The sequence below is a fragment of the Phascolarctos cinereus genome, unplaced genomic scaffold (genome assembly GCF_003287225.1).
Source record: "Phascolarctos cinereus isolate Bilbo 61053 unplaced genomic scaffold, phaCin_HiC Scaffold_5;HRSCAF=322, whole genome shotgun sequence".
In the NCBI taxonomy this organism is placed as follows: domain Eukaryota; kingdom Metazoa; phylum Chordata; class Mammalia; order Diprotodontia; family Phascolarctidae; genus Phascolarctos; species Phascolarctos cinereus.
Window position 1 is genome coordinate 156,788,023 of NW_027555958.1, and position 21,800 is coordinate 156,809,822.

Sequence of the window (21,800 nt, forward strand, 5' to 3'; positions counted from 1 at the left end):
GTCTTGCATGTCTTCTTATTCTGACCTTCCAGAAAGTCAACTACTTAGGCACATCACTAATAGCAGCTGAGTTGGGGAAAATCCTTCAGTGAAGACTCAGGAGAAATGGAAATTCAAAGATGATTCCTAGCTTAAGGCTTCACTAATTCTCTTGACTGCTCCTTGGATTGCAGTGACAAGCTTCTGGGAAGGAGGGAAAAATGTCCAAAGGGTCTTCACATCTCTGCAGGGTCCAATGGCTAGAAGATAGTGAAATGATAATGATGTTGTACAGTTGGGGAATTCTTGCAGCTGCCTTTTGGCTTCCCTGGTCCTCAGATGGGGGAAAATTACAGCCATTGTGGGGTCAAGAGTGAAACATCTCTCCTCTGTGTGCTACTGCACAAACTGAACTCCAATATTGATTCAATCTGTGTTTCCATGCTACACCAATAGGTTTTCTTGTCATGCTTGTTATCCTCAGTCATTTATGGATTTTTCCCCCTGTAGCACAGCCCTGCACTTGTATGAACCATTGATAAAGAAGGAAACAGAGGAAGTGGTTTGGAGTGTGTCCGGATAGTATTAGAAGGACAGGTGGAAAAAGCACAGGTATTTAGAGGTGGGTCACATTGGGAGGCTGATGATAATCAGCATTCACAAGAGCTAGATGAGAAGAGATTCAGAATAAACAAAGAAAAACAATTGTTCACAATTAATTTCATCAAAGGAAGAGAGAAGGTTTGAAAAACTAATACAGATTCCTGTCTCTATAACCATCTCAGTGGAAAGAGCATTGTCTCTTTAGGGTGGTCTGCGGTTCAAATCCTGTCTCTGCTGCTAGCTGCCATATGACTTGGGCAAGTCATTTAATGTTCCTGGGTTTCATGTTCCTCATCTGTAAAATGAGAGGCAGCCTTTGAGCTCCCTCCAAATCTATTTATTTAATCCAAATTTCCCTGGAAAGAGAGGAAATGGGAAATGTGATGAATAGTTCTCTGAGACTCTAGAAATAATGGGGCAGGGGGGGCACCTACCTTCTACATTCCTTCTGGTGCCACTGTGTTTAGAAAAGCAGTAAAGTGTGGCAGCTAGGTGGCACAGTAGATACATCACCGGCCCTGGAGTTAGAAGAACCTGAATTCAAATCTGGTCTCAGGCCAGACACTTGATACTTACTATCTGTGTGACCCTGGGTAAGTCACTAAACCCGAATTGCCTTGCCATAAAAAAAAATCAAAAAACACCGAGAAAAGAACAGCAGTCAAAAAAAAAAAAGATTAAAGGGCACTGTCAAATGTAAAAAAAAAACCCAAAGTTTTGATCTGGAGTAGTTGAAATGTTGGCAACTAGGTAGCGCAGTGGATATATAGAGCACCAGGCCTGAGTAAGGAAGACTTGAGTTCAAATGTGTCCTCAGACCCTTACTGGCTGTGTGACCCTAGGCAAGTCACTTAACCCTGTTTGCTTCAGTTTTGTCATCTGTAAAATGAGCTGGAGAAGGAAATGGCAAATCATTCCAGCATCTTTGCCAAGAAAACCCCAAATGGAGTCATGAAGAGTGAGACACAACTGAAAAGACTGAACAATAACAACAGTTGAAATGTTAGAGTTCTCTTAAACTTTAAACTAATCCCTGGCAGTTTCCAGTAGTCCCCAATAAGCCCTAGTGCACCAGCCTTGAGATCAGGCCTTTGATGGCTTTCAGACTAGAGAATGAGTCAGGCCTTCCATGGGAAAAGATGCATAAGACAGTGAGAGAGCTTAGAAGCATTTATGTTGGAGTATATCTACTGGGCAGCTCCCAAGCCAGAGAGAATTTGAGACCTTTGATCTTCAGAAAGCATGAAAGATGCACACACACACACACACTTTCAAGAATTTTAGGTCATTTTAGAAATAAACACACATACAAGTGCTGTTTCCATGGTGGAAGGCTGAGCCTGACGAGCGAGACATTTCTGAGTGGTAAAAGTGTGCACTAAGAGGCCCATAGGATGTACATTCCTGAAAGCCTTGCATTTAGTTCCCCAAAGCACAGAGAAACCACTTGAGGAAATGCATGCGTGGCTAAGCAGAGGGAGGGGGGAAGAACTAGTTAGACAAAGAATAACATATGCTGATCTTTAAATTGAAAAAGATGGAAATGAAAATTTGAAGAGTGAATGCTTACTTTTTAACCCTAATTATTTCCGGGAAGCAAAGCAAGCAAGCCCACAGAAAGGACATTTGACAGACATTTTCAATTTCAAGAAAATAACAAGAAAACATGAGGGTTATCGATCAGAAAATGATGGGTTGTCATCTCAGCAATTCTTTGATTTAATAGCAAAGCAAGCAAAAGCTCCTCACAAAAAAAAAAAGCTTATAAAAATGGTACATCAAGGCCACAGCAAGACAGACACATCCCATGGTTAATGCCTGAGGATGGGGTGCTTACCCATATAACTCAGGGACAAAATTTCAGGGGCCCTTTGTCTTAAACATCGTTCTGATTTATTATTATTATTTTACATACAGATCATGCATATCAGAGGTGCCTTGGTACTCACTGCTTATTTTCCTCATTTTCCCAACTAGGATTTAAAAACTGTACATTCCCTAATAGAACTCACTGGATGGAAAAAAGTGGGATGAACTATGCTATTTCTACTAGGACACATGGGAATATTTTGAACCAGCTATGTATTTCTAAGCATTTATGAAGCTTACAGAGCTGGGGTTCTTAGCATGGAGTCCATGAACCCCCAAGGAGTAAATGGACAGATTTGTTGTGGGGAAGATATCTGTGAATTCAGAAAATTTTAACAGAAATTTAACATTTCTTTCAATGATTTAAAACCATTATTCTGAGAAGGGATCCATAATCTTCACCAGACTGGCAAAGGGGTCTTTGACACACAAAAGATTAAGAACCTTTATTAGAGACTGACTTCCTAGGTCACGTTAGCCAAATCCTCGTAACAGAATGATGCTGTCATTGAGGGTTATTAGGAAGTAACCCTGATGAATAATTCCTTTCTATGCACTCACACTTGGCACGGCCCCAAAGTGCTACAAAATCTAGGTACTGGCAGGCTCAGAAATTTGGGAGCCCAACCATTTCTTCTCAGAGTTGGGACTCCATAGGATCATAGATTGAGAATTGGAATGGACCTCAAAGGCCATCAAGTCCAACTCTATTTTACAACTGTGGAAACTGAGGCCTAGCCAGATAAACTGATTTGCCCAGGTCACACAAGTTAGCAAGTGTCTGAGGTAGGATTGGAATTCAAGTTTCTGTGACTCCAAGTCCAGGACTTTATCATCTAATACCATGCTTCCTTCTACGTGGAATACTTCCCAAATCTATCTTCCCAAAGCCTTCCCAAATCTTTCCTCTTTCCTGAATTCCAGGTACATACTTCCATATGGATGTCTCAACATCTACCTCATTCTCAACATGTCTACAATTGAACACTGAATCTTTCCCTTTCATCTTGGGATCCCTGTCTTCTTTATCCCTGCTAATGACACTATCTCCCAGCCACCAAGCTTAAACCTATTTACTCCTCAGGGGCAGCTAGGTGGTGCAGTGAATAGAGCTCTGGCCTTGGAGTCAGGACCTGAGTTCAAATCCAGCCTCAGACACTTACTAGCTGTGTGATCCTGGGCAAGTCACTTAACCCTGACTGCCTAAGTAAAAGCAAACAGGAAAAAACCTAAATACTTCTTGCTCTCTTTTTTATATTTCATATGCAATTAATCACCAAGTTCTGTTGATTCTTCCTTGGGTAAATCTACATCCCGTCCTTTCTGCTCTAGTTATCACCATGCTTGTGGTGAGTGATTCCCTCCTTCAACTGTTCTCCATGCTTCCAGTCTCTATCCCCTCCCTCCCCTAATATATCCTGCATATTGCTACTAAATGACCCCACAAGAACATCTATATCCTCATGTTATGACTCACTTGCCTCAAAAACCTCCATTCAGTTCCACAGCTTGTGGGGTAAATTCCAAGTAATTTATATTTTATTATAAAGCATACAAAGTGCTTTACAAACATCTGATTTTATCCTCAAAACAACCCTGGGAGGTAGGGATTATTATTATCCCATTTTACATAGGATGAAGAAACCAAGAAAGACAAAAGTTAAATGACTGCCAAGTCTTACAGCTAGTTAAGTGTCGGAGCCTGGACTTGATCTCAGATCTTCCTGACTCCAGGCCCAGAGCTCTATTCACTATGCTGCCTACCTAATGGTTCTACATAATCTGGGCCTACTATTCTTCCTATCCCCCAACTTCTAATCCACTCAAACTGAGGGACATAGTGGTTCATGAACATGATATGCTCTTTTCAATTCCTAGTCTTTGCTGAATCTCTTCACTTAGTATGCCTTTCCTCCATATTGCTAAAACCATCATCCAAGTCATCGTTCAAGACCCAGCTCAAGCTCCATCTCACTCATCAGGGATGAGCAAACCACAGACTGCAGGCCAAATCAGCTGCAACTTTTTTTTTGGTAGGATAAGAGCTAAGAATGGTTTTTACATTTTAAAATAAAGTTTTGTTGTATTAAAAACGTAAAAACCATTTTTAGTTTGCAGGTTATATAAAACCATAGCCTATATAAAACCATATTTGGCCTTTGGGCTGTGTTTACTGACCATGGTCCTAGTCTCCAAATCACAATACTCTCCTCTTTTTTTTTTTATCCCTGAAGTACTTATTGTCTCTAGTACAGATGTGAACAATTTACCATATGTCTTATTGTTATACATCTTTCATGTTTTCCCAGCTAGATCATAAGATCCAAGCATATAAAGGTTGACTTCTATTTGTCCCATAACTCTTTCAGCACTTACATTTGTATTCATGTGGCAGAACTTAATAAAAAATTGTTAAACGTACAAGTCCAGCAGGCAAAGTTTAATTACATGTGCTTTTGTTCCAGTGATATTTCTGCTTCTTTACGATGCTGTAGCACAATGGGAAGAATGCTGGTTTTGGAGTCAAAGAACCTTGGATTGAACCCTAGCTTTTACTACCTATGAAACCTAAGGCAAGTTATTTAACCTGTCCAGGTTTCAGTTTCTCAATTCATAAAAATGAGAGGGTTAGACTAGATAAGCTTAGAGAGCCCTTCTAAGTCTCACTCTACGATCCTATTATCATCCTCCCAGTCCCATAATTTTTGCCTGAGACCCATACTATTCCATCTGCCATTTTTATCATAGTAGGAGCCACTGTTTGCTCCTTCTTTGTCCAATTCCCAAGAGAAGCCATTCATGAGGCAAGGTATTTGTCTACTTCACTCAAGCTCCACTATGGTACCATCATGGCTTATTTCCCACATCCCGCCTGGAGTATGGCCCACCCCAGACTCCTGAGTGCTATGCAAGGGAATTCTTGGTCAATCTCTCAGGTTCAATTCTATGGAAAAAAAGGGGTGCTAATACCAAGAGTTACCCTGGGCAAAATATATCTGAATTACTATGCTTATTGCTGGGAACCACATTTTAGGAAGGATGCCAACAAAGATGAAAGCATTCAGAGGGGGTCATCTAGAAGAGTAAAGAGTCTAACATTTTTCCCCTGGGTGGACTGTATGAAGGAACTGCTGATATTTGGTCTGGAGAAGAGAAAACTCAGGGATGTGATAGGTTTCTTCAAATGAAAGGTTGGCTATATAAAGGATGAGAGTCATTCTCCTAGTTTGACCCCAGGAGGAAGAAATAGGAGTAAAGCGCAAGTTTCTGAGAAGCCTATTTAAGATCGATGTAAGCAATAACTCCCTAATTAGAGCTTTCCCAAAAGGCTGCTGTGAGAAGCAATGGGTTCCCCATCACTAGAGGTCTTCAAACGAAGGCCTAAAGACCTCTTGGTGATGCAGAAGATTCTTGGTAGTATAGATGGGACTAGAATGGTCTCTAATGTCCCTTCCAGCTCTAAGATTCTATAAGGGACTCCCTAGGGCATAGTAGTTTGCATGAGAAGAGGTATACTAAGAAGCTTTACACAGATTGGCTGGCAGCTATTGTCATCACCTTTGCCTTGGAGATATGGTCTTAGTTAAGGGCACTGGTTACTAGGGATAATTCTATGAGTTGAGGACTCTCAAGGACATGTTTCAGACAGTCTAATGTTTTGCCTGGTCTCTGAGAAGTTCTACTTTCTTCCAATGGAGAAAATAAAAGTCCCAAACCTTTCCCCCCTGCTAGTGTGGATAACTATGAATTTGATTTCCTCACAGGGTAGCCTTATTCTGCCACTGCAACACCAATGAAGCATCAATGACTACATAGACTTGAATTGTGTGTTTCTACTTATGATAAACTGGAGATAACTCAGATTGTGATGAAAAAGAAATTGTGCTGCCAAATACACCACTCTCTGCAAGGTGGTATAAAGCAGAACAACTAAATTATGTAGCTATACTTTTACTCCAAATCACATTGTTTTTGAAACAGTTAAATTAAGCTCTTTAAAAAATAATTTGTGTTTAAATCCTCACAAGTTTAATCTATTTCAAAGAAGATGGGATTCTGGAAGCTATTCCTTTCTATCTTAAAAGAGTCTTAAAGGAGCATAAACCATGATAATACCTTCCATTTATATAGGGTTTTATAGTTTATGAAGCATCTTTCCAGATGTTATATGAATCATCCCAATAACTCTGAGTTTGGTAGGGCAGGTATTATTATCATCCCAATTTTCCATATGAAGAAAATGAACCTCAGAGAAGGGAAGACTTGGTCAGTGTCATACATCTATTAAGGGGCAAAGCTACATCTCCAACCCAGCTCTTCTGACCCAAGTCAGGTCATTGTACCACGTTGGGCCAAATGTTTCATTGTCCATGCCCTCTCCTTTATACTAGGCTCTCTGGTTCTGTAAGAAAGCTAAATTTGTAATATCCACCATATCTGTGTCAAATGTTCAGTATCATAAATATCAGACTGTGGTGTGCCATAGTTACAGATTAATTAATGAAGAAGGAAAAGCAAAGAGAGAGGAATTATCTTTACAGAATGTATATTTTCACCAGTAACAAAGTAAAAGGGGAAAAACCATTTAAAGTTAATACTCTTCATCTGAGAATGCTTAGTATCTCACAGTATGGGAAAGACTAGACAAATGATTCATTTAGTGGTGCAAAAACAATCCAAGGTAGAAAGATATGGTTTGCTTTAAGAAAGCCAACGCATAGCAGTCTGAATTTAGCAGCTAAATAACTATGAAGGTGATGATTCTTATTACAAAAGAATTGTAAATAGCCAGTTATCTCACTCTACTGAAAATTCTTTGATTTACTCACAATTCGGAAACATATCTTGCCTTAAGTGAGGTTAAGTTCATATAGATAAAAGACTTTGCAGGCCCACTATTAAAATTTGCCCTTTCAAAAGCTAAGTAAAACTGATTCCCTAAAAATATCTGCCTAACATGAAAACTGAGCCCTAACCACAGACCACTTCTCTGTGAAACACATAGCTTGGAACTTAGTCTCAAGAATGCAGTTGGAAAAACTCCCATATTACACTGTTGGGAAAGAACAAATGAGTATTATTGACTCAGGCTCTTCTAAGTTGCTTATTTCTCAAAGGGAAAGAAACAGTTATTAGAACAAAGGAAAAAAGTTAATTCAACATGCTAAGTTTAGCTCACTCTGAAGGCTCAACTTAATATATGGTAAGTCAGTAATTTATGATCCCAGGATATTGCTTTCTTACTGCAAAACCCAGAGCTTTTCCAATTAGACATCATCTATCTTCTTCACTGGATTTGAGTCTTCTTGAAGAAGATCAAAGCTGACTGTCAGCTATACTAGCTCAAAAGTACACTTGCTTAGCTCTGGCCATCATTAAACTATACTGACAAGGATTCTGGAGTTTGGAAATGTTTAAAAGATAGCATGAAATTTCAGCAATTAGGGCATGAACTTAAGTCTAGTACAAGGGGTGATAAAGAGATAAAGATAACATTCTGAGAACCCAGAAAAAGGTACTGTAGAGTGCTATGTCAGAATCAACAGCCATACCCCAAAGCAACTGGAGACTAGTTCTAAGATGTTTATAACAGCCCTGACTGAAAAATTTCCCTTCTGTAACCACATGATGCCCATGGTGTTTCTTTGCACCGTGGCCAATGCTGGCCACATAATGTATTGTAATTAAATAAAATGCAAGCTCACCTTGTCTTTCTTCACACTTTTACTTTTATAACACAGATGTTCCAGCTGGCATTCATTTTCACACTGTGAGAGGTGGCATAATGTAGCTGAAAGAGTCCTAAGATCTAGATTTGAATCTGAATCCTGCCATTTAGTAGCTCTAATTCAGGGGTGGGGATCCTGTGGCCTAGGTCCCTAGGTCCTTAAGTACAGCCCTTTCACTAAATCCAAATGTCACAGAACAAATCCCCTTAATAAGAGGATTTATTCTGTAAAACTTGGAATCAGTTAATAGGCCAAGAACCTAGTAAAAGGCCACATGTGGCCTCGAGGCTGTAAGTTTCCCTCTCCTGCTCTAGTTCTTTGCACTAGTCCCTTCAATTCTGAGCCTCAGTTTCCATACCTGTGAAATAAAGATAATAATATTTCTATTACCCACTTCACAAGAATTGGGGGGTGTAAAGGTTGTGAGAAAAGTGTTTGGTATGACTTAAAGGGCTACAAAATGTGAGCTATTAAGAGGCTGGTTATGTGGATTCTCTATAAAATGGAGTCTTCTCAGTAGGTTAAAAAAATTAACGGTTAAAAAAGATGAAGTTTATGCTAAGAGAAAGCTACACCTAGAAAAAGAAAACCTAAATGTGAAAAAAAACATGAAAAAATACTCTTAATAGCTTTCATAGGGCTGTATCTAGTTGCAGGGTTGAACTGTGTAGTTGAGGAATCCAAATGATTCACTATTATGGTCTCATCATCACACGCTGAATAACAAATAGAGCTTTAAGTAATAACACATTAAAGCTATATCTGGAATTTCACATATCAGGTACAGTGCTACGACACAGTAACTTCAGCTGTGCTTTCATATGATTGAAAGTAGACAGAAAAAGATGAAGGAAAATGAGAAAAAGAGTTCCTCCAAAGGTGTTTTAAAGTGGGTAGCTCTGGGGCAGCTAGGTGGCGCAGTGGATAGAACACCGGCCCTGAAGTCAGGAGGATCTGAGCTCAAACCCAGCCTCAGACCAAACACTTGACACTTACTAGCTGTGTGACCCCACGCAAGTCACTCAACCCCAATTGCCTATTTAAAAAAAAAAAAAAAAAAGAAAATGGTTAGTGGGTAGTTCTAATGATTTGGGATGACTGCATTGAACTGATTTCAAAGCAATAATCTCCTACGGCTGGAATACGAAAATTTTTACAGTTGACCCGACCCTGAAGTAACTTTTCTATCTGGGCACACATGGTTCTGAATAAGCAATGATTTCCATAACTAAAATGGTCGTTATTGGATGAGACGTTATAAACCATTCTCTGCATTTGGATGAGTGTGAACGCTCTTAGGGAGAGCAGTCATCATCCTTCAATCTCAGAAATCACAGACAACCTCCAAAGGCCACTGTAAATGCCAACGTTATATGTTTTATTTTTAATCAAGTACTTCTTTGAAACCTCATAACATCCATGATTGACAGAAATAAGACATTAGGCATGAAATGAGAATATAAAATACATGATATGCAGAAAGGCAATCAGTGCTTTAGTCTAGCAAGATGACCATAAACTGATGAAATGCCCTTCAAGACATCTAACTCTTTTCCTCCTTTTAAAAACATACAATTCAAGTGATTTTTATTTTAGCTTGTAAACAACATGAGTCAAAATGGACAATGAGGTAATCTATATACTACATAGGATAATTTAAAAAACACTAGATAAGACACAGTATTAAAGACAAATAGAAATCAGTGTTCACTTTGGTCTCTAGTATGGTTATAGTTGTCATCATAAAGCATCACATACTAGTTAAAGCCAGGCTGGTGGTGGTTGCCAATAATTGCTAAAAAGGAGTTCAAGAGGTAGCCCAACACGATTATTTTAAAGCTGGTAACTCTGAAATGTGTTAAGCAACAGGTGTAGAACATAGCTCAGCTCTTTCTTCTGGTACAATATTAAATTCTGCAGCCCCATTTAAAGCACAAAACGGGAAAAAAAAAAGCCCTAAACATTGATATATCAACCTCTTCCTAGATCTCAACAATTATGACACAGCTAATACAACCACCACATCTTCAAAGAGGTTGCTGATAGTGTGTAAGAGAGAATTAGATGTTCTCCACAAGATGTTCTCTAAAACAAACAAATCTCATTAAGACATCTAGAAAATTAAAGTCAGTGCTTCTGCACATGTACATAACTTCCCAGTTTTTATAACCAAAGGGGAAATAGACACATATATTTTTATGATTAAACATTTCTTAGAGAAACAGATAAATTAATTTAAATTAATTTTTAGACTTAATGAGATTTCCCATGTCCTTTATAATTCACCTCACAGTGAATGTTACAAAGTCTATTAACACTTATGGGTCTCTATTCACAAAACTAAATACAACTAGCAGTAAGTAACTTGGGGATAGCACTGGTGCAAAATAAACTCAGGCCATAATAAGAAAAAAGAAAAAGATTGGCAATTAAAATATCCTCTGTTTGAAGGTGGATTGAAGCTACTAACATGTCAGGCCAGTCAGCCACAAGGATCATTCCTTGATCCCTTTCCCTACATTGCACTCAAAAACAGAACACGACTCAATTACTCTGGGTGGTGTGCAGGTGCTCATGGTTCTTTTGATTTTATCTGTCAATTAGAAAAGGAATCATGCAAAGTCTTCTAGTAAAGACATAAATTACATTATGAAAATGCTATCTCGATGTTTAGCCATTTATATTTTTGTAAGGTTTGGGAGGATGGGAGTGCATCTTTCTCATATTTTATGGTAGTTCACATACATGGACCACCTGAAGTGCTCCATCTGATGTACACAGGAGGGAAAGAAACAATCTCTTCTCAGGACCACAGCCCTGCCCTTTAACTAAGATACTGTAGTCCATGCAAATGGCCATTTCTTCTGTAGGGCATTCAAGCTCAGTTTTTCTTTCAAAGGACAATTCTAGTAGCTGGATATAGAATTGCGCTTTTTATATCACCGAGGCAATCCAGCGCTAGTTAGTTACATGCCACAGGCTGCGATGTTTAATGGCTTTTGGTAGCTTTGACTAGTAGCAATCTGAATAAAATTAGCATAAATGATTATTCACCCCTCAGCAATCAGGCTATATCCAAGGCTGCTTTAGCGTTCTATTTGGCTTTTGTGAAGAGTGCCCATAATCCTTTAGACCAAATCAATAACTTTAAGGAAATGTCTGGAGACTTCACACAACTAAAATCAGATGCTTCATTGTTACCAAGTGTTTGTCAGAAATATGCAGTGGTGAATTACTATACATTATACAGATATTAAAGAGTATGTACCATAGGGTCAACAGCCACCTTTAAGGCTGGAGCAGCATAAAGGTGTGCTCTGCATTAACTATGAGGTAGTCTTTTGCTGTAAACAGAATATAACATTTTCACCTATGCAAATACACGGTGACTAACATCACTGATATTTACATAAGCAACCAGTACAGGAATACCACTTTATTGTTTTCACATGAAACAAAAATACAAAAATTGATATCTGATTATCAAAAACTTAGGTCTATGTCAAACTCAGAGGTAGTTACTAATATCAGTCCATAATACTTACATAAAGGTCTAAGTTTTTTGGTTTGTTTTGAATAAGCAGGCCCATAGACTATTCTGTAAAGAAAAAACCCAACATTATATGGTATATTCCCTGAGCAAAGTTCTTTGTCCTGAGTATGTTATGTAATTGTGATAATACTCTTATATAAAAAAATAAACCCTAAACTTTTAACCATAAGATAGGTTTGGTATGTGCTCTTAGTAGTTCAGTCTGGGTTGGCGCTTAAAATGATTTTAAACTGCGCCAGTAAGATCTAAAATTCTGACCCTAACTCTGAATATCTTACTAAAACGATCTCAGCTCTGAACTTTTTTTAAATGTAAACAGGGAATGTCCAGTTCTCAAATGCACAATTTCCTATTTCTACGAGGTCAAGAAACTTTGGTTTGAATTTTCAAAGTGACCTATGTTTTGCATCTTTATACCGTTTAACCTGGTTATAATACCTGCTATAAGGTTAAGCAATGCCACTTTGATTTGTCTACATAATTTAAATAAGCTTACAATCCTCACATAAGGCAAGGAAGTACTTCTCTATAGATATATCACATTCAATATCGTCAAAGGTAAGCTTTGCATTATAGCACACTGAGAATATCAGTATAAACCATGGAGATTCTCACAAACACTGTCATGGAATTCAAGCTAAGTTGTAAAGGATTTGTGCCACAGCCTGAGGCATTATATCCTTATCTGCTGCTCACTGAAGCAGTAGCAACTGTAAAAGTCTCCCATAGCAGGACAAGTGGGGGAGGGACAACAAACCATACAACGGAAACTGTCTAATTTGATTCATGCTTTTTTCTTTTTCTTTTGATTATCTGAGCTTACACCTACCAGACACTTGCAAAACAACATTTATTGCCAATGTTAGGTGTTATAATTAAGTTATACTTTCTTGGAAATGTTTCATAAACTTCCGAATAGCAACTTGAACAGGAATGTCCTGTGTTTTTTCCTGTATGAATCTCAATCTGTACCAATACCATGACAGTTACTATGCAGCCCACACTTCCTCACCTCTCCCCAACCAGTTTATCAGTTTAACAAAGGAGTTACTTACTGAGACTATTGATGCAAAGCCTGCAATGCTGCATCCTGGATCTAAGATGCCAGTAGCACTTCAGAGCTCAGAGCTCGAGTCTCCATGGGCTAATTTCATCATCAATGATAAGGTAATTGTAATATGGTCAATTTCATCATGCCAAGTACATACACATAACTACATCTCGGGCAAGTGAGGTGTTAAGGACCTCTGCCCCAGGTTTCATGACTCTAGTTGTGTGCCATTAAATACTGCACTTTTTTCCCAAAAAATAGAATTCTCTTGTAACACAGGTTGGATAACTATTGGTACCCACTTTATTTTTATTCTCAACCTTTATCATAATGGTTTGGGGGTTTTTTGTGCTGTTTGGTTTTTTCATTTGATCTTTTAAAAAAAACAGATGTACTCCTGTATTCTCCAGGAAAAAACCACCACCAAAAATATACATCAAACTATTAGAGTTTTTCTCCAAGATTTTCAGTAGTTTTTTGTTTTGTTTTGTAAAAAGGAGGGTCCCTTGATTGAAACAATGGTTAGAGGGATTAACTTGACCAGGAAAGCTGCTTACTCCCAATGGACCCTCAAAAACCTGACAATACATAAAGGGTCACAGTGGGGTGGTATAACAATACCATACAAAACAATCAAGTCATAACAATTTTTATATCACCTTCCCTTCGTTCCTCCTAGTAGGCATCTAATTCACAATTTAGCCATATTCATGTAAAGTAATGATACCAGCACAGAAAATACACATTCATTGTCTTTTCTGGAGTTCTATATTCCAGAACAAATAAAAACTGTGGCAGTTAGAGGCATAGAGCATTAAGGTACTGCCTTTGAGACGTGATAATAGGAAATGCTGATCTATGAGCATCAGAAAAAAAAAAAAAGCAAAACCAAAAAGTTATCCCAAACTTGGGGAAAATGGATGTCTTTATACCCCTAGTACCATGTGATTGGCAGCTATGAGATGCGAAGTATTATTTGGTTCAAATAAAGAGTAACAGTCATATTTTTCTTGTTTATAAGTGGCTATAAATAAAAAAATGATATTTCAAGAAAGTTTCCAGGGGGTAATTTTCAAAAACATCCTAAAATGTGAATATTGCTTCACATGGACATTCAACTCTTGGACATTTCCAGTTGTGTGAGAGTGTGTGCTTATATCTACATACACACATATATAAAGATATACCCTTCTTTATATATATGTCTACATACCTGTATATGAAGGCTACACCCATCACAGATACATATTTTCTCCTTTCACACATGCAAACGCAGATACACATATGTTCTCATATTCGCTCTCATTCTTCCAACAACATAAAACATGACACCCTGCTTAAATATAATTTGCTTAGAGTGATTTGTCTGTTTAAAAAAAATTTCACAGTTCCTCAACAGTAGTTAAAACTCCAGGTCAGCTGCTGATGGTGAAATTACTTCCCCTGTACTTGCATGAGGTAGAAATCCCAACTGGGTAAAAAAAATGGTATTCGATGAAAAGGCTTTAAGTTTTTTTCCTTTTTTGAACAGAAGGCCCCTTTCTGCTTTGTTCTTCAGGTGAGGTGGACAACTTACTCGAAGAAGTTTCTTGAGGTGACCTGCCTGACCGTTCTGAGACCTCGGATCGGCCCTCCTGAGAATATGATGGAGATGAGTAGCCGTAAGCTCCTCCCACTTCTCGGGGGAAAGTTGAAGTGGATGGCTGTGGTTCTGCTTCATGTCTTCCCTGAGAACTAGTGGGCTGCTGCGGAACAGTTTTATGGGGGCAATTAGCCACCATGTGCATGATGCTCTGACAGTAATGGCACTTCTTTGGCTGAGGAGGTAGACTACATTCCTTAGCATGATGATCAAGGCCACCACAGTTGTAGCATCTGCAGTGAAAGAGGGAAAAAAAAGACTATTTTAACTGAAGGTAGCAAGAGGAAAATAGAATAAGAGCCTCATTTAAGTTGGTCTTACTAAGAGATCATAGTCTTTGGTGAAATAAATATTTTAAAATTTGCCTAATTATTTGCACTGACTAATCCAAGGGCTGCTGATTGAAATGAATGAGCTTACATAAAACAAGTCACTTCAAATACAAGAATTCAAAGCCAGTAAGTGCATATGTTTGTGGATTAAGACAAACTATTGTGGTTATCACAGAAATCACAATTTAAAAGCTTTAGAAGGGGCCTTAGGGGCCATGAGAACAACCTCATTTTAAAGATGTGGAAAAAGTGGTCTAAGGTTTAGTGACTTGCCCTATATTACAAGGTAGGAAGCCATGAAGTTGGAATGCAAACCCAGGTCCACCAGAGTGAGCACTTGTCTCAAAAAAGCCAATGAAAACTTTTCTTTAAAAATTGTATGGGTCTGTTTCTGATGCCTTAGTCCACTAGAGGGCACCCAATATTAAACAACATATACAGTACATAGCATTACAAAGAAGACTGTTTAAAAACATAGATATTCACATACATACTTAATTCAACTGTGAGAGAAATTTATTCAACTTGTGATTGAGAAAATTACAATTGAAATTAGGTGGTAATGTGATTAGGTTGGTTGTGTTCACTACCTGAATGGGGAGAAAATACTTTTTCCTTTGTAGAAATTAAACACAGTGAAATTTGATATCTACAAAATTCAGACATCTTTAATGAATGATACCTGGCAAATTACCAAATACTTCAGGAAGAATACAGAAAGTATCTGAATCAGAACCTAACTACAAATGGAATGTTTCCAGACACTCAGAGGTCAGATTCATAAGCAAAGAAGTAAAGGATGATGATAATTTAATGAAGGAAGTGGGAGGTTCTATACAATACCTATGCTTTCAAAGGAATGCCAACAATTTTTGTGGAAAAAAAATATTAACATGCTTGTCAGTCAGTTTTTAACAGATTTTTTTTTTCTTTCTGAAAACATTTCATTGGGAATTCCTCCAGGCTAAATTCTTCTCAATTCAGATGAACATCAATCTATCATCAAATACTGTGAGTGTTCACTGAGTGGCTGTTGTACTGGTTGTTTATGTTTGAAAAATCTGCTCATCTTCTAAAAGCTGCGTTAAGAAATGAAGGCACATCATTTACTCACGCCTAAGTAGTTTTTTCATCTCTTCATAATACAAATTTAAAACAACAAAAGCTTCCCTTAGGTCAATAAAATATAAATCATTTTGAGATTAAAGGAAACTGAGGTCAGCGATCAAAATGAAGAGTCTAGAATGTATCGATTTAATTTTGGGCTGCTGCTTTGTTCTAAAAGCAAATGTTTTACATAATCTATATGGTACATCTACTGTTCAACTTACATTTACTGTATAAGAAGCAAACATTGCAACTGATCCGCTATTTTCATAATGAACCAGAAAGAAAAATAATTCACCACTTTGCAAATGATTACTTTCATGGGTATCATTTATTTTTATGTAAATGAAGCTGGCATTTCTATAACTGACATTACATATCTTAAGGTGTGGTAGTGTATTAGCTGAGTCCAAATATAACTAATTATATATTACATATAACATGGGAATAAAACTGCTTTATATCTCAAACACAAATAGAAGTAAAAAAACAGTTCAAACCTGTCAATTTCATTTAAGAAACCCCTGTTTTGAAGGGGGACAGTAAGGATAATAATTAATTTGTATACTTTCAACCTCCCTATTCCATGTAATAGGTAAGCTAGAAACAACTAGATACACAGTTGATTGCTTTCTCAGGCACAAAAAAAATTAACCTAAAGAACTGGCTATATTTTAATAGCTATGGATTAATGTTAAATCAATCAATAAGTATTTATCTCAAACAATACTGCTGTGCATTTTCCAAAATTAGAAAGGAAAAAACAGAACATGTGTATATAAACATATTTATTGTTAAATTATGTGTTTATATGTAACATTGTATATATTAAACTCATTTTAAAAGCAGCAACACTATTGGTTCTGCCATGTTTTATGTTTTCTATGAGGGGATCTAAAATTAAACAGCAATAATTAAAACAACAAATTCACTTAAGAGCTAAGAAAGCTGAAGGCCTGAAAGTCAAATGTTCAATTATGGCTACTTTAAAAAAAAAAAAGAGAGAAATCCATTTTTCTTTTAATGTGGTTTTTGCCATAGTTCCTTTGTTCAGTGTGCAAAAACAAACAAAAAAAAAATACTTTATCAAGTCTAAATGTGCATTTATAAAATTCCTTCTTTTGAATTAAGTTAATTTCCTTTAAGATCACATTCATTCAGGATCTCAGTTTTTGAAGAGTTGCAAAATAGGTTAAAGGGCTTCAGTAATAGAGTAGGCTGCAGCCACAGACAAATCAATTTAATCAGTCACTATGGTATGCACTGTGTTATCCAATTCAGTGAACCATTCTGTCTCACCCATTGACCAAGAACCGCTGTCAAGGTTCCACTTTCACATATAGGGGCTCCATCATATATTTCATCTGCATATTTACTACCATATTTGTATTATAAAATGTTTTTATTTTTCTAAGGGAGCTTTGTTTGCTTGTTTCTTGGCATTTTTTTAAACCAGAACCGCTGGCAAATTATTGCCTGGCTTTTAAGGAATTTGCTGTCATTAAGGAAGCTGGTCTTCTGCATTGAAAGCGTTGCATTAAATGTATATGTGCTTGGGCTTAAAAGGGGAGGAGTGGTATTTATTCTCCTCTTCAATTTATTCATTCCATGTCAATCACTCTTACTAAGAGAGCAGATCACACCCCATTCTGAAATGCTTTCCTTCTCAAGGGATTTACACCAAAATGGAAATGTTCAGCTACCTCTCAGCACACAAATGATACCACACCACATCCTCCATGCAAGCAGTATGTGGTAGTACTAGCCAGCCCCCTTTGTTCACTCACCATTCAGGAATGCTTCTCCAAACTACATTTTGCTTTTGTTATGCATGGGCTAATTTTACATTATGGTATCTGCACCAAAATTGCATATGGCTATGGGTAGTTACATGAATAAATATATAGATGCATGTGCCCACAGGCACATACATATAAGCAGAACTATAACCATACACCATTACATCTCTTAAAGCCTTTAATTAAGAATAAAAATGTACACATAAAAACAAATTCTTGCTAGATCCCTGACACTAAATTAAATACTATAAGCAAAATTAAAATTAAAGGGGATCTAGGATCATGTGCTCTTTCAATCGAAATTATTTCACAAAAATATAGCTGCTTTGATTTTTTAATTGGGGAAGGAAGATCTCATAATTTAAAAGTGTTGTTTAAAAACTATTTCAAGTTGTAGTAACAGTTACTCAAAATTCTGCTGTTTAATCAGTTCTTTTAAAAAGCTATTAAAAGAGGAAGGGAGAACGTTAAGTTAAAGGAGAATAATGTCAATATACAGTGGACTCAAAATCTCTCTGATATCTAAGCCCAAATAAAATTTTAAAAGCATTTAGGACTTTAGAAATACTTTATTCTACCTAAATAATAATTCATTCTGAATAAGAAATTATATGATGTAAAATGTTACTCAGACACAGAAATAATAATCTTGTGATATTAACGGATATTATGTTATGAGGATCCCCAAAAATAAAATAGTTTCAAATACGGAAATTGTATGTAAAATAATTACAGCTTATTTTAACTTACTGGAAATTCACATGCAATGGAAATGACCAAACTCCTAACTGAACAGGTGAAATATTTTCTCAAATTCAATTTATAATTATAAAATACTTTAACTAAGCAATAAAGAAAATAAGCCAAATCATTTGATTCTTAATTCTAACACATAGCACAAGTATGACAATACTGATATATCTATATCTTATATGACTAATAGAGAAATCATTTTCTTTCCAACATCTTACTGCTCATAAGGGAGGAAGATCTTTTTAAATAACATTTTTGGAGGTGACAACCTGATCTTTTCTATCAAATTATGAAAAAGGATAGAGAAAAAGTCAATTCAATTCAGCACAACATGATTTTCTGGTCAGGATTTTTCTTCCCTCAAATATGAACAAATAAGTAAACAAACAATGAACTATAAATGATCCTGTTACTGAACAGAGTTCAGTGCTTAGAATAGTTGGGAAAATGTAATTATACAGCAACTGTAAATAATATGATTATAAGGGAAGAAAGCACTGAATGGTAAAACTATTCTCAAAAGAAACTGAAGAGTCATTTTCAAAGCTCATTTAGTTAGAAGTACTGACATACACATTACTTTTCTAAACAGTTTTATGAGGAACTTTAAATATTCCTTTAAACTTTGGGGACATCATTTCTCCACACAGTCCCCAACCTTCTTCTAATCCCACTCAATTTGAGAGTTTCCTCACTGTGTCTGTATTTATAGAGAAGAAAAGAGTTAATAGCATGCAGAAAATGTGTTTACAGATTGTTTAGAAACAATGATTTCCTTACAAAACTCAAACTAATTTGATTGAAATGTTGCCTATTTTCGTAGCCAATAAACAGTTAATTACTTCAACCCAGAGTTCTAACTTTAATAATTTAAATATGATGGGTTAGGATTTTGTTGATTTAACTATAATCTAAGAGTCCTAGCACAATTATAAATATGAGGCGGCTTTTTTCAGCTAATCTGAGTAATTTATCACATTAGAAGAAATGCTTAAATATTAAGAAATAATTAATCCAGCAATTTGATTAAGGTCAGCTACTTATCACCACCATCAAATGCACATTTATGGGGCCTATTTATACTGTGCATCTTAGAAAGTTAAAAGTCTCTCTTGTATTCAAAACTACCCACGCTATTCTGTGGATTAAAAATTAAAGATTTGAACAATTGATTATTATACAAAATAAAGTTTTTGATAACTGAAAAGTAAGTCCATAAAATTTATTTAAGTTGCTAAAACATCATGAAAGCTGGAAGACTGTGGCTATAGCATCAATTCTATCTCCTATTAAGAGATCACTGTTTAATGTTTAACAATCCTACCAGTCTTCACAGGGGAACACTTTTGTTTCATATAGCACATACTCCTTTGGAACTACAGTGGGACAGATGTAAGACTATTGGCTTGACAGTCAGGAGACCTAGATTCTAGTCCTAGCTCTATGACCAAGGAATAGAGTGACCTTAGGAAAGTCACTTACCCTCTCTGGTACTCAATTTCCTCAACTGCAAAATAATGGAGTTAGACTAAATGTTCTTTAAGGCTCCTTCCAGTTCAAAAATGCTATGATTCTATGAATTCTGGTAGGGATAAGAGGACAGCTCTGAAATAGCGATTTAGACAGCATTAGGGGTACAGGCAGTGATCAGCTGTCATCACCATTGCTCTGCTTGCCCAAGATTATTTTTTATTCCTCCCTCCCCCTTCTTTTTTTCCTTCCTTCTTCCTTCCTCCTTATCCAGTTGCCATGACCTGCTAATTCTACCACTAAAGCATTTCTCATATTTCTTCTTATCTCTCTACTATTATAATTATTAATAGCTGGAATTTACATATCCCTTTAAGGTCTGTGAAGTGTTTTACATACATTTTGGTATGCTAACACTCTTTAGGCCTTTGTTAACTTCCGTCAAGACTTCCATCATAGCCTAGTAGTTGGTCCCCCAGCCTCTGCCTTCTCTCATCTACTCTTCACAGAACTAATCATCTTATTTCCTTATTCAAAAACCATCACTGGCTCCCCAGGCCTACTGAATATGTAGAGAGTGCAGTGATTTTGCTGCTGGCAGGAATGCAGAGCAAGAGATTGCTAGCACTACCCTGCCCCCTCATTCAAGTTGTGTTAAGACAAGCCTTAGAGATACTCTGTGTGGACCCAGGTAGGACCCAAGGACCTAATGGAAAATGAAAGGAATTTTCACATGCTACCAAAGAATAGATGGAGTTCAGAGGGTAGCAGCTGAGGCAGAAGAAAAGCAATACAATAAACAGGCAATGTCTACAAAACTTCTTTAGCCGGCTGTTTGTGGGTTGGAAATACAAAAGAATTGAAATAGCCTACAGAAGACGTTAAAAGAAATGACATTCTTTCTTTATGGAGAAAAAAATAAAGCTGCCTAGCAGCTGTAATACAGAACCATCAGAAAGTAGCTCAGGAGACACCAGTATATGCTGAAATGGAGAAAATGGACCAGCAGAATCCCTGCAGTGTGCACCAGCAGAGAAAGCAGTTGTGATCCAGTGGTAGTGCCAAGCCTGCCAATGACATCAATCGCTACATCAGGAAGCAGCAACTACACTGGATGCAAAGAAGTGCTTTAGCAGGGCTAACATAAAACTCACGGAGTGGGATATGCGGCAACTTTCAGTGCCTTGGCTGCTTGTGTTCCTTCTTTCACCAGTGGTATGGTAATTTATGGTGGAAAGTAGGACTTGGCCTTTGTTCTGAAGCAAGTCAGGGAATCCAAGAAGTGGAAGTGAGAAAGAAAGGAATTCTAGGCATGGCAGTGGGGTGGAGAATAATCGGTGAAAAGGACAAGTCAGGATATGAGTATTATGTGCAAGTGAAAGCAAACAGGCCAATGTTGCTGTGTGCTTGTTTGAATGGGGAAGAATTGCCTTTGTCATTTATCTTACTATACAATTAATCAAATGTCTTTTTCTTTTAACTAGTTTGTCTTCTAATAGGTATAGCAAAAGAAATACCAAGAAAAGTTCGTGAGCTATGGTTTTCAGTAGACCCCAAACAAGCCTTTAACCTGGGGACAATTTCAGAGTCCATAACTGGGGAGGAGAAGGCTACAGATAAAACTGGTTGGTATTTCAGACCCTTCACAGTCCTACTTCAAGTTACTTTTTCTGCCTTATTTCATACAAATATCCATATATTCACTTTATCAGTTTCAACCAAACTAGATTACTAGCTGTTCCTTGACCTCATTGTATCTGCTGTAATTCATTACATTCACAGATAATCTGCCATGATTGGAATGCACTTTCTTCTTTCCTTAAAAAATGGAGATACTCAATAAAGTCTGAACTTAGCATAGTAACTGGCACATAGTAGGTGCTTAATAAATGTGTATTGATTGATTGACAATT

At 37.0% G+C, this 21,800-nt stretch overlaps 1 protein-coding gene across 1 annotated transcript in view; it reads right to left on the bottom strand.

Moving 5' to 3' along the window:
* Positions 1-13,784: 13,784 nt before the first annotated feature.
* The window catches only part of LIN28B (lin-28 RNA binding posttranscriptional regulator B), a 117,807-nt gene continuing 109,791 nt past the window's right edge, over positions 13,785-21,800 (bottom strand). Inside the window, exon 4 of the mRNA XM_078156765.1 lies at positions 13,785-14,659. Coding sequence (XP_078012891.1) covers positions 14,290-14,659 — 370 coding nt within the window. The 3' untranslated portion in view covers positions 13,785-14,289. The remainder of the gene's footprint in view (positions 14,660-21,800) is intronic.